General features: G+C 36.3%; 1 protein-coding gene across 1 annotated transcript; it reads left to right on the top strand.

The window, feature by feature from the left end:
* The first annotated feature begins 635 nt into the window (after nucleotides 1-635).
* slc35b1 (solute carrier family 35 member B1) lies at nucleotides 636-12,843 on the top strand. Its single transcript, XM_051714742.1, has 9 exons — nucleotides 636-1,085; nucleotides 4,789-4,892; nucleotides 5,530-5,660; nucleotides 5,788-5,818; nucleotides 7,422-7,582; nucleotides 7,686-7,812; nucleotides 11,180-11,286; nucleotides 11,461-11,614; nucleotides 11,947-12,843. The coding sequence occupies exons 1-9, from the start codon at nucleotides 964-966 to the stop codon at nucleotides 11,997-11,999; spliced, it is 990 nt and encodes a 329-aa protein (XP_051570702.1). The 5' UTR covers nucleotides 636-963; the 3' UTR covers nucleotides 12,000-12,843.
* The last annotated feature ends 687 nt before the right edge of the window (nucleotides 12,844-13,530 follow it).

Below are 13,530 nucleotides of genomic sequence, written 5' to 3'. Positions count from 1 at the left end.
TGCCCCGCCCTTTTTAACGACACCAGCACTGTCATTGGCTGCATGTCGTCAGCGTTTGCTTATTTTGACCAATTAAAACAATCCACATACCGCGACGTATAAATCCTATGCGCATTGTTTCAAGAAAGGCCCCTTAGATTTGTTTACAAGAGCCCGTGTCTAATGCCTGACTGAAAGTTGGCAAACAGTCTACTCGCAATAGTTTAGAAAAAAGAAATATTGAACAGAAAAACTGTGCGAGTACGGCGAGTTGTATTACTTCTCAGTAACGGTAGAAAGGGCGCATTAATTAATTCATTAAGAGCATAAATGCACACTAGTAAGAGCTTTCTATGTCGGCACTGAGTGCATTTCATAATCCAAGCATATAACAGAAAATAAAACGACCGTTTAGCTGTCCGAAAGGCGGTTTGACAAATAATGACAGGACACTCTGTCTTTAAATGTCTTTAAATTCTGTCTTTGACATTATATCTCAATTTACAGGCATATCAACAGCCTTCCTGACTTTCATCGGGTCCTTCTGCTCCAGTGTCTCTGACGCCTCCATGAAAACGTTATTGGAGGCTGTCCCAGCACTTCTCATTTGTAATCTGTAAATGTCAAAAAAAAAAAAAAAAAAAAAAAAAAAAAAGAAGCACAGGCTGTTAACGTCGCATACATTCTGGCATTCACTCCGTGCATCATTTTTTGAGGATGCTGACGTTTGGCCACAGGACCGTTTACTAATCTGTAATTAAAGCATAAAGAGAACCAGTCAGCAAAGTGATAGTGTAATATATTCATTATTGTAAGTTGCTTTAAGACTGTAGATATTAGTGGAAGGAGAGCTTCATCATCAGCAGAGAGAGAAGAGGGGTGTCTAGAGTCGTGTCATCATTTCTGATCGCCGGTAAGAGTGGATCGCGGGATAAGGGGAGCGGAGCGGTGTCCGTGTCCATACCGAGACTACTGGACGACAGCATGGCCGCTGGGAAGGCAACGAGCAAACCGTCTCTCTGGCAGAACGAACGGGTCCGATTCATCATCTGCTTCATCGGGGTGTTCGTGTGTTACTTTTACTATGGAATACTGCAGGAGACCATGTGAGTGGGACAGCATTGCCTTTTGAACCTAAGAAGAGCCTGAGTGGCTTTCTAGAAAAACGTCAACCTTGCTTTTTGAAATGACGAAGAGAAGAGCTTCTCATTAATTTCTGTACTGCATTTGCGTTACTTACATTACATTCGAGATAAAACTGCTTGTTGCTACTTTGTTAATGCTTTTATTTTGAAGTAGAGACGACCTGGGATATACAGCAAAGAGCAAGCCCAATATAACATAAATTGATTAAAAATAAAGCACATAAATAACGTTATAATAATTATAATAATAAAATTAATAAATAAATAAAAGGCTTAGTTCACCCTAAAATGAAAATTCTCTCATATACTCACCCTCATGCCATCTCAGATATGTATGACTTTCTTCTGCTGAACACAAATGAAGATTTGCAAAACAATATTTCAGCTCTGTAGGTCCATACAATGCAAGTGAATGGTGGCCAGAACTTTGAAGCGCTACAAAGCACATAAAGGTAGTATAAAAGTAATCCATACGACTCCAGTGGTTTGATCCATATATTCTGAAGTGATATGATAGGTGTGAGTGAGATACAGATAAATATTTAAGTCCTTTTTTACTATGAATTCTCCCTACCCAGTAGGTGGCGATATGCATGAAGAATGCGAATCACCCAAAAAATAAAAAAAATTAAATAAAATAATAATAATAATAATAATAATAATACAGTATTAAGGTGAAAGTGGAGATTTATAGTAAAAAAGGGCTTGAGGGTGATGAGGGTGAGTAAATGATCAACATTTTTATTTTTGGGTGAACCATCCCTTTAAAGCACACACACACAAAAAATGCAAATAAATGCTCTAAACAACTTTCTGCCCTTGTGGTTTCATAAGTAGAGAGAGGAACTGTAAGTATTTCTCCTTCCTGTTTCTGTATGAAGTGGTGTAAGATATTGATGTGGAGCCCCCTTAACTGGCACCCCCCTTTTTTAGCATTTACCAGAAAAAGACAGATTTAAATGGTTGTAATTCATGAATGATTTGGACTACAGACCTAATCTTGGTCTTGTTTGAAAGAAGACACTTAGTGGTTTATTGTTTAAGTGATAATTGATATAAGTGAAATAATAAAAAAAAGTTATAAGTTGTGTATACAATTTTAGCTTGATATGCCAAAAAATTAGTTTGCTATAACATTTTGTTTAGGGGCAGTACCCAACATGGCCACTGGATGTCATCCAAGCTCTACTTGTTGATTAACTTAAAGGGTGGTAATTCATGAATGCTTTGGACTACAGGCATAATCTTGGTCTTGTTTGAAAGAAGATACTTAGGGGTTTATTGCAGAAGTAATAATTGATAAAATTTTAATTAAAAAAAGTTATGGAAGCTTAAGTTTATTGTAATGAAAATGTACTGCACTAAACTTGCACCAAACGTTTTTCTTGAATAAAAGAACAAATATATATAAGCTGTGCTTGGTCACCCTAAAAATGCCATAAAGTCAAAGCCATAAGCCTAATCAAGTTATGTTTTAAATTTGAGCTTGATTTAACAAAATATTAGGTTGCACTGACATTTTGTTTAGACACTGTACCAAAAAAGGCCACTTGGTGACATCCAAGCTCTACTTGGTGAATGGTTGCTGACTAGTCCAGTCCTTATCAAAAGTATCATATGGAGACCTTTTGCACATAAAAATAAATAAATAAAAAATAAAAAGATAAAGCAATAAAAGAAAGAATGTATTACAATAGTTTGAGTAAGATTGTTTTACCTGAATGAATCTGACAGAAATCAAAGATTTGGCTCTATAAAAATGTATAGTGACAGTCTTACAGCTATTTTCCCCAGCAATAACAATTTTCCAGTAATTATCTCTTTTTATTATCATCAAACTATTCTAATTGATTTTGAGTGACACTATAATTATATTAGCAAATGTTAAACGTAACAAAAAAATATACACTACTGTTCAAAAGTTTGGGGTCACTTGCCTGAAATGTTTCTCATGATCTAAAAAATCTTTTGATCTGAAGGCGTATGCTTAAATGATTGAAATTAGTTTTGTAGACAAAAATATAATTGTGCCACCATATTAATTCATTATAAAACTAAAATTGTATAAAAAAATATTTTTTTTTTGAAATGGATGACTTGGCCCAAATAATAAAGAAAAGCAGCAACTAAGTGCCCAACATATAGATGGGAACTCCTTCAATACTGTTTAAAAAGCATCCCAGGGTGATACCTCAAGAAGTTGGTTGAGAAAATGTTTATCTGCAGTACATGTCTGCAAATTCTAGGCAAAGGGTGACTACTTTGAAGATGCTAAAATATAACACAGTTTTGATTTATTTTGGATTTTGTTTAGTCACAACATAATTCCCATAGTTCCATTTCTATTATTCCATAGTTGTGATGACTTTACTATTATTCTAAAATGTGGAAAAAAAGAAAAGAAAGAAAAAAATGAGTAAGTGACCCCAAACTTTTGAACGGTATTGTATGTATAAACTTACCGATCTTGAGCAGAGTCTGATGGTTGAAAACAACTAAAATAAAACGACTTTTCATTGGCTGTATGTTTTCAAAAAGGCAAGATTACGATTGGTGTGACAACACAGGAAAGGGTGTTCCAAACTGCCCCGTTGCTCATTTTCTGAAAGACGCGTTTACCATCATTGGACACATTGTTTTGAGGTGGGCTGTCCCTGTTCAGAAACTACAAAACCCTTGTTTATAAGACTACAAACATGTCTGCTATACAAAGGAAACATAGCAAAGAAAGAACATTTGAACATGCATCATAATGCTCTTTGCAAACATGATGCATCAACCATGGAGAATCTGTTGATATTTCTTTATATTCTCAGTACTTTTGGACAAAATCTCTGGATGTTATGTTATGAACCTCTTGTGATACAAAGCAAGCCAGATGATTGCATGATTGTACATCTGTGCATTGTGATTTCATAATAAAAGTTCTTGTTTCCATTAGGGGAAAAAACTTTTGGTGCGCACTTTTGGCATTAATGCATTACTGTAATTATGTCATTCAAATCGCAAAAAGGGGGGCATATTTGGAAACTAGAGACTTAAAGATTTCAAACAATATAAGGTTTATCAAGGTTAAAGTAGGATTTGAAGGTAATATAGTCCAATAAACATAAAAAAGAAAAGAAAAGAAAAATGTCCCAAATAAGGGACGGTGCCAGTTAAGGGGCTCACTATTTGTAACTCTCTGTAGGCTTTTTTTTTTTTTTTTTTTTTTTTTAAGATGGGGGTTCTGATTAGTCACTTTGCCGATTTCTTCTGAAATGTGAAACTAGATAATTTGAGCTACTGCGTATTAAGCTAGTTTTGCTTGTTTGTTTTAGACGGTTTCCACTGAATTAGACTGCCCCATCTCTTCAGTCACACCCCATGTCCCTTAAATCCTGCCTTCCAAAGGCTTGTCAGCCAACCCAATGTCACCATACCCGAATGACGTTTTCTTATAAATTACCCTACAAACTGATTTGAAGTTATCTGTGGTGATAGTTTGTCTCTGTAGTCAAAATCTCTGTAGGAAATCTCTTCAGCAAGAGCTAAAATTAAGAGCTGTTGTAAACAACTGTTTATCCACCAGCCACTGTTGGCTATTTATTACCACAAGTGATTATTAAGTTCCCTTGCTTCTGCCAGCTGGTACATCAATGCATCTTTCTTCTGTTTCATTCAGCACGCGAGGGGACTACAGTCACGCAGGGAAGAAGGAGAAGTTTCGTTACGCCACCACACTAGTCTTCATCCAGTGCATCATCAATGCTGCTTTCGCTAGAATCTGTGAGTCAAACTTTCAAGAATTGTGAAGATCATTTGTGTTGTAGTGCTTTGTGTTTTTAAAGTTATAGGTACATAAGAAATGGATGGTATCACATAGCACCTCTTTCTTCTTTTGCCACATTTCAGTATAGAATATATATATATATATATATATATATATATATATATATATATATATATATATATATATATATATAATGTAAAAAAAAAAATGACATAGTTGGAGATGTGGCATAGTTGTTAGTGCATATGCAACATACAACACATTGTAGCGTCATGGCGTGGTGCTCATACAGGCTGCACATATTGGGGCAGTGGTGGCTCAGCGGTTAAGGCTCTGGGTTACTGATCAGAAGGTCAGGGGTTCAAGCCCCAGTACTGCCAAGATGCCACTGTTGGGCCCTTGAGCAAGGCCCTTGACCCAATCTGCTCCAGGGGTGCCGTATCATGGCTGACCCTGCACTCTGACCCCAGCTTAGCTTCTGAAATGCTTAGCTGGGATATGTGAAAAAAAAAAAGAATTTCACTGTATATGTGCAAATGTATAATGTGTGATAAATAAATAAAATTAAAAATTAAAACAAGTTTAAATCAGACTCACAACAAGTAATTTCTCATTCTTTTTTTGTATTTGTAGTAATTCAGTTTTTTGAGGGCTCAAAGCTGGACCACACTAAAAGCTGGCTTTATGGCATGTGCTCTTTGTCTTACCTGGGTGCCATGGTGTCCAGTAATTCAGCCCTGCAGTATGTCAACTACCCAACACAGGTCTGCACCTCTCTCTGTTACTCGCTCTTTCCATGTCTCATGAAAATAAAAGAGATAGCGACTATTTTCCTATGTGTCTTGAGATGTGTAATGTGAGTCTTAATATGAGTATAATGGTTCTTTCTAGGTGTTGGGAAAATCCTGTAAACCGATTCCAGGTAAAAAGAATCGCTTCCTTATTTCTTTTAATCATACAAACATTGGTCTCATGTTTCAAGAATGTAGAGCATGCTATGCTGGTTTATTATACATTATTAGCCCCTGTATAGTTGCTCTTTGGTTTCACTTGTACATATAAAAGGCTGTACAGTGGCCCCTAAAAGTATTTTGTACTTAAGTCGCAAGATATCAAACCAAGTGGCATTCATTGAAAGAAATATAGCTCAAGCAAAGCCTTTCACAAAAAGTTTGTAAGGTTTTACATTATAAAACAATATATATACAGTTCAAAATTAATATGAATTCTTTAGACATTTTCTGGTCATCCAACATTAGTGGAACTACACTTGTGGTTACTCTGCTAGTACACTTGAGGGGAACTGACGTCATCCACCAAAATTACATTGCAAGCAGTTAGTTCAAAGTAATGGCAAAAAAATGGTTTCAGAATGGAAAAGGACCAGCATCATTTGTATCATTTCAAAAATGTTTAAGCTTAAAGGAATAGTTCACCTCATCATTTACTCAACCTCATGCCATGATGTGTATGGCTTTCTTTCTTCTGCTGAACACAAATTAAGATTTTTTTAGAAGAATATTTCAGCTGTGTAGGTCCATACAATGCAAGTGAATGGCGGCTAGAAACTTGAAGCTCTAAAAAGCACATAAAGGCAGTATAGAAGTAATCCATAAGATTCCATTGGTTTATTCTGTCTTCTGAAGCGATCTGGGTGAGAACAGACCAAAAAATATCTCCTTTATTATTGTACATCTTGCCATTGCAGTCTCTAGGCACGATCATGATTTCAAGCTCGATTACGCTTCCTAGTACTTGATGCACGTGCAGAGCGCTAGATGGCGCTAGGAAGTGAAATCGGCCTTGAAATCATAATCGCAAAGGAGACTGCAGATATCAAGAATTATAGTGAAAAGGACGTTTTCTTTTGGTCTGTTCTCACCCAAAAACGATTGGATCACTCCAGAAGTCATGGATTAAACCAGTGGAGTCTTATGGATTACATTTTTGTGCTTTTTGGAGCTGCATAGTTCTAGTCACCATTCACTTGCTTTGTATGGTCCTGCAGAGCTGAGATATAAAAATCTTTGTTTGTGTTCAGCAGAAGACAGAAAGTCATACACATCTGGGATGGCATGGGGGTGAGTAAATGATGAGAGAATTTTTATTTTTGGGTGAACTATCACTTTAAGAGTCTGGATACTTTTTAGGGGCCACTGTAGCACTCATTTCCTTCTCTTTAGATGGCAAGTGTTTTTGTTCGGAGTACAGAATGTATGCTTTTCACACACGTTTAATGACTAACGTGGAGTGTATATTCCCATATGACCATATTTGTTGGCTTGTAATTGTTCACCATATGGCCATCTATTCTTTATTTGTCAGTTGTGCCATGTTTGCATTTTCTCAACCACATAACCGTAACTTCAGAACATCGATGGTTGTTTTTCCATTATGCTTTTATCCGTTTGCTTCCACAGTAATGATTCTTGGTGTCACAATCCTGAGGAAGAAATATCCCATGGTGAAATATCTGTGTGTGTTTCTGATCGTCACTGGGGTTGCCCTCTTTTTTGCTTCCACAGTAATGATTCTTGGTGTCACAATCCTGAGGAAGAAATATCCCATGGCGAAATATCTGTGTGTGTTTCTGATCGTCACTGGGGTTGCCCTCTTTCTCTACAAACCCAACAAAGGCTCCACCACATCAGATGAACACACGTATGGCTTTGGAGAGATGCTGCTGGTTGGTCTTAGTTTTAATCTGTTCCATCCTCTAAAGAATAACATAGCGTACCATTTGTGGTCCTCTGTGTTAAGACGACCTGATTTGTGATGTCTGATTGCAGCTGGTCTCATTGACTTTGGATGGGCTGACAGGTGTAGCTCAGGATCACATGAGGGCGCGGTACCAGACGGGAGCCAATCACATGATGCTGAATGTCAACCTGTGGTCCACACTGGTCCTAGGAATTGGTGAGTTAAATACAGAGTAAGTTCTGGTCATCAAATTTGATTCCCTGCGGCCCATTGGAGTTTACCAAAAGCCCATAGACAGTGTGCCTGAAAACAGTTAGGTGTACATTTGTCAATTTGAGAAACAAACATCTTGACCAACTAAACCTACAACTTCTTCAACAGTAATTGTACTGTATTCCCTTCACTTTGGTAGTGAAGGTAACTTATGGTTACTGGTTATTAAAGACAAAAGAACAGTGGTATAAAATAAATTTAGTGTAGAAGAAGAGAACATACTAATATTTATGTGTTATTTTCCACTGTCTGGGTGATATCAAATATAGATTGTATTTGTTGAAGCAACAAAGTGAATATCACATAATGATTTTTTAATCGCTTAATTTGGCTAGGCTACAATGGCTGTTTGTTTAAAATCAGGATTCCTCTGATTGCGTTATTTACCCCTTGTTTCTATACTAAGTGTTTGTCCTTCAGGGTTTTGAAATTGAGAAACATCTTCTTACGTCTATTATTTTAGTATTAACACTATACAATTAGGTAGTATTTGTTAACATTAGTTAACATGAACTAACGGTAAACTATGCTTTTACAGCACTCATTAGTAAGTGTTAGTTTCAACATACTAGTACATTTTAAATATTAAATGTTGTACACACTAAAGGGATCATTCACCCAAAAATAAAAATTCTCTCATCATTTTCTCAACTTCATGCCATCCCAGATGTGTATGACTTTCTTTCTTCTGCTGAAGTCAAATGAAGATTTTTAGAAGAATATTTCAGCTCTGTAGGTCCATACAATGCAAGTGAATGGTGGCCAGAACTTTTAAGCTCCAAAAAGCACAAAGTCAGCATAAAGGTAATCCATGAGACTCCAGTGCTTTAATCCATGTCTTCAGAACCGAACAATCGGTTTTGGGTGAGAACAGACCAAAACATAACTCCTTTTTCACTATAAATCTTGACAGCATTTTCCTTTTGCGATCATGATTTCAAGCTCGATTATACTTCCTATCGCAATCTAGCGCTCTGCGCATGTTTCAAGCACTAGGAAGTATAACTGAGCTTGATATCATGATTGTGCCAAGAGACCACAATGGCAAGATGTACAGTGAAAAAGGAGTTATATTTTGATCTGTTCTCACCCCCAAATCGATAAGACTGCTTCATGAGACATGGATTATACCACTGGAGTCATATGGATTACCTTTGTGCTGCTTTTATGTGCATTTTGGAGCTTCAAAGTTTTGGTCACCATTCACTTCACTAAATACTACAGTGCTAAAATGCTAAACTTGCTGAACACTAAGTACTAAAAATCTTTGTGTGTGTTCTGCAGAAGAAAGAAAGTCGTACACATCTGGGATGACATGAGGGTGAGTAAACGATGAGAGAATTTTCATTTTTGGATGAACTTTACCTTTAAAATTAGTTAATGCATTATTAAATAACATGAACAAACAATAAAAGCATTTTAATTTATAAATTATCCTTAATTAATAAATGCTGTTCATTGTTAATTCATCCAAAGTAATGAATTAACTGAAGTTAACATGCACAACATTAAAGTTCTTTTGAGTATTTACATTAGCCCGAGCCCATTTTTAGTACATATTGTCCTCCAGTAGGGGGAGCTGTTGCTCTATGGTTTGTGTAAGCGTCATTCTGATGGCAGGGTTGACGGAAGCCCTGCTGATTTCCTGCAGCTGTTCAGTCTGTCTGCTTCGGCTCTGAAAGGCATCTGTTCCTCACTTTTAATCTTTAATCTCATCACCCATGCAGCAAACTTCCTGCCTTCCAAACCTCTCATTACGAAACCAGAGTTGCTTTCCAGCAGCGTTTGTACAGAAATAATAAAGTTTTGGTTTAGGAAGTTGAATCAGGGTCCAAAATTAACACTAATGCAAATCCACTGGCTTCGACAAGTACATGCCAGTTAGCCGGTTACTTTATTAGTAACTACGGCATAGCACATGGTATTGTATATCTAATTGTAAGAATAATAATCTGATGCTCATAGCCATACAGTCCATCTACTAAAGAAAATGTCTGCCTGTCACAACAGTTCATCTATTATTCTTCCTCATTTTAAAGGGATAGTTCACCCAATAATGAAAATTCTCTCACAGTTTATTTACTCACCCTCATGTCATCCCAGATGTGTATGACTTTCTTTCTTCTGCTGAACACAAACAAAGATTTTTAGAAGAATATTTCAGCTCTGTTGGTCCTCACAATGCAACTGAATTGTGGCCAAAACTTTGAAGCTCCAAAAGCACATAAAGGCAGCAAAAAAGTAATCCATATGACTATAGTATATGACAGGTGTGATTAAGTAACAGGTCAATACTTAAGTCCTTTTTTTTCCTATAAATTCTTCTCCCTGCCCAGTAGGTGGCGATATGCATGAAGAATACAAATCACCAAAAACAAAAGATGAATGTGAAAGAGAAAGTGGAGATTGATAGTAAAAAAAAAAAGACTTAAATATTGATCTGTTTTCACCCACACCTATCATATCACTTCAGAAGACATGGATTTTACCACTTGAGTCATATGGATTACTTTTATAATGCCTTACGTGCTGTTTGAAGCTTCATAGTTCTAGTCACCATTCACTTCCATTGTATGGACCAACAGAGCTGAGATATTCTTCTAAAAATCTTCATTTGTGTTCTTCAGAAGAAAGAAAGTCATACATTTCTGGGATGGTATGAGGGTGTGTAAATAAATGAGAGAATTTTCATTTTTAGGTGAACTATCCCTTTTAACCAACAAAGCAAATGTATGAGAGACAAAATCACGATGGATCTCATTCACATTTTTGTAGCAGGTTTAGTTTCACTAAGAAATAGACACTGGCTCATCTTGTTTATGATGCTGCGAATGAAACAATGACCTGCACAAAATTTTTTTTTTTAATAAAAGTAATGCAAAATACAGTTCCACAGTCGTTAAATGTTCAATTCACTCATGATCAGCCAGTGTGACAAAGTTCATTTTAAACCCTTCTCTAGTGTTCGTCCGATGTGAGTTTTTCAATGGCCGATATAAATGCTGATATACAAAATCAGATTTAACAACAGCAAATCAGATGTGAAATGAACAATAATTTTATGCAATATTTACTCAAATCTGCTTAAACTTGAAAACAGAAATTGTTTACTATCAATTAAAAACATTTATTGGGATATTTTGGAGCTGACACAAGGAAAAGTTAACACTTCCATCAATCACGGATGATAACCGCAAATTGGCCAAATAACGGCAAATGAATTGGCCTGGCCGATATACATCAGTCTATCACTACTTTTAACCTTTTGATTGAAAGTTTATTCTCACTCTCTTTCTGTCTCTCTTCATAGTTGTGCTGTGGACAGGTGAGGTGTGGGAGTTTTTGTCATTTGCTGATCGCTATCCTGTCATCATCTATAATATCCTCCTGTTCGGACTGACTAGCGCTCTTGGACAGGTAGGTTTATTATGTGTGTGTACAGTAGATACACTAAATCAGCACTATCATTCATGTATACAGTGAATCACATTAATACTGAATTAGTAATCCAGGTTGTGCATATGTACACATGAGGTCACACATCCATGTTTTGCTGTAATAAGAGTGCTTTGCTCCCTTTTCTGCTCCTAGACTTTCATCTTCATGACAGTGGTGTATTTTGGACCGCTCACCTGTTCTATCATCACAACGACACGGAAGTTCTTCACTATCCTGGGTTCAGTGCTACTGTTTGGGAATGTCATCAGCACTATGCAGTGGTTTGGCACCGTCCTCGTCTTCCTTGGTGAGTGAACTATTACTCTTATACTCTGCTGTTAGTGTAATTTACACAAATAGCACAATAATTACTTCATTTTCTTTCTTTATAAAGCAACTGATTGTTTTAATGTTTTATCTACAATTTTTTTATTTTTTTTATTGTGATTTAAATATTATTGATTGACAGCCCTATAGTTACCTCCTTACATTTGTCTTTTTACATCTCTCTCTAACTTCCATCTGAGCTTGTTAAAGTTGTTCTATGTTGAGCAGTACTAATAATGAGCACGGAGCTGTAAGGCCATAGAGAGTGGACGTTTATAATAAGCCTATCCATGACTCTGCTCTGTCCTTCAGGCCTTGGACTGGATGCCAGATTTGGAAAACCTCCTATAAAGATGACACACTAAAGACTGGAACTGTGTGTACGGCTGCATGTGGACTCAGACAAACTTAGAAGTTTGTCCTCTCAACACTTTACCACACTAATTCCATCAGTGGTTTGCATTTTTAGCACTCACAGTATTGTTATTATGCTGATGTTCTGAACATTTAATTATGAGAAATATTTGCTCATTATCTCTCAAAATGGTATCTATGGTAACGGAGGGATATTGCAGACTACAGTGTGCATAATCATCATCTGTCACGCTTATTGAGAAGAAAAAAAAATCGAATTCAAAAGATAAAGTCTGGATAAAGAGATTCTGTAATCTAAAAACGAAAAAAAGCACACGGCTGATTGTACCTCCTTAAACACTCCCTCCAGGAAGGCACCACTGAATTTGTAACTACCCAGATTCTTGTTTTTGACACATTTAAACACGTCACCATGCCTTCCAGTCCTTGCTGAATTAAGACACATGGGTTCTGCCTTAATGTTATTCTTAATTTAGGCAGTGAATTCTGTTTAGCATCTGGTTGATGTCAGTGCATTCCCTAGGAAGTGTGTTCATGTGTGTGGTGTGGATGAAATACTCAAACATCATTTACATACAGTGGGAGGATGTTTGTCTCATTACACAGGCATACCTGTTTAGATGAGCTCTTTAATGCTAGACATGAATTCTTTTCATACCAGGTGTCATATTTATTTTCAAATCCTGGGTGATGCGTCTCATTTGTTTTGTTTGAGGTCCGAAAGATAGCAAATGTTTAGAAAGTTGACCGTTTTTTTTTACAAAGAAGAAAAAAAAATATCTTTGTTATGCTGTATCCTTATGTCAGAATAAAAATATTTTTTTTAGAAGATTATTACTCTGCGTCTCTATGGAGGGATCCATTTAGAATTATAAAAGGGAAGCTCAATCAGGTTGCTAGAAGATGTCGTTGAAAGGGAACGTCTGCCAAAACCTCTGTTCATCTCTGCCAGCTTCATGTTTACACTCTGTTTAGGGAGAGAAAAACATCCAAATTACATTAAGCACACCCTGGACATGAATGGATTTGTGGTGTGCACATATTTAATCACAATTTTCAGACTGTTTGGGTCATTCCTCATATGCAGTACCCTATTTCGAGCTCCGTAATTTTTAGAAAATGAATATGTCTATGATATCATGTAAGTCTTTAATTAATTTCTTTAAAATGGTATATGGTATATGCTTTAGTCAAGCTCAAGCACTCAATTAGTTATTTCTTGATTGTTTACACAATATCAAGAACATTAACAGGATGGAAATAAAGAGCTAGAGTAGCCATTGTTTAGAGAGTTAGCTTAAATGAGGGAGTCGACTTGAAGGTCATTTTGATATTTCTTAACTAGGTTTTGACATTTTGATATCATACATTTGTGTAATTTTATGGAATGTTTTGGAGTGAGAAAAAACAACTAGGGTTTGCACAAAATCCTTGAAGTGAACTTTTAGAGATTTAAGAATGGGAATACCTGGAAAATCGACTTTTGTTAAAAAGTGCTTGAAATTAAAATCTTTTTAATGT

This window comes from Myxocyprinus asiaticus, chromosome 13, assembly GCF_019703515.2.
Source record: "Myxocyprinus asiaticus isolate MX2 ecotype Aquarium Trade chromosome 13, UBuf_Myxa_2, whole genome shotgun sequence".
NCBI classification, from domain to species: domain Eukaryota; kingdom Metazoa; phylum Chordata; class Actinopteri; order Cypriniformes; family Catostomidae; genus Myxocyprinus; species Myxocyprinus asiaticus.
The sequence above is the reverse complement of the archived record's forward strand: the minus strand, read 5'-3'. Positions and strand labels throughout refer to the sequence as shown.

Coding starts and splice junctions, on each gene's coding strand:
- slc35b1 (XM_051714742.1), top strand. CDS start 964: ATGGCCGCTGGGAAGGCAACGAGCAAACCGTCTCTCTGGCAGAACGAA. Junction 5,661..5,787: donor ATGTCAACTACCCAACACAG/GTCTGCACCTCT, acceptor GGTTCTTTCTAG/GTGTTGGGAAAATCCTGTAA. Junction 7,813..11,179: donor CACACTGGTCCTAGGAATTG/GTGAGTTAAATA, acceptor CTCTCTTCATAG/TTGTGCTGTGGACAGGTGAG.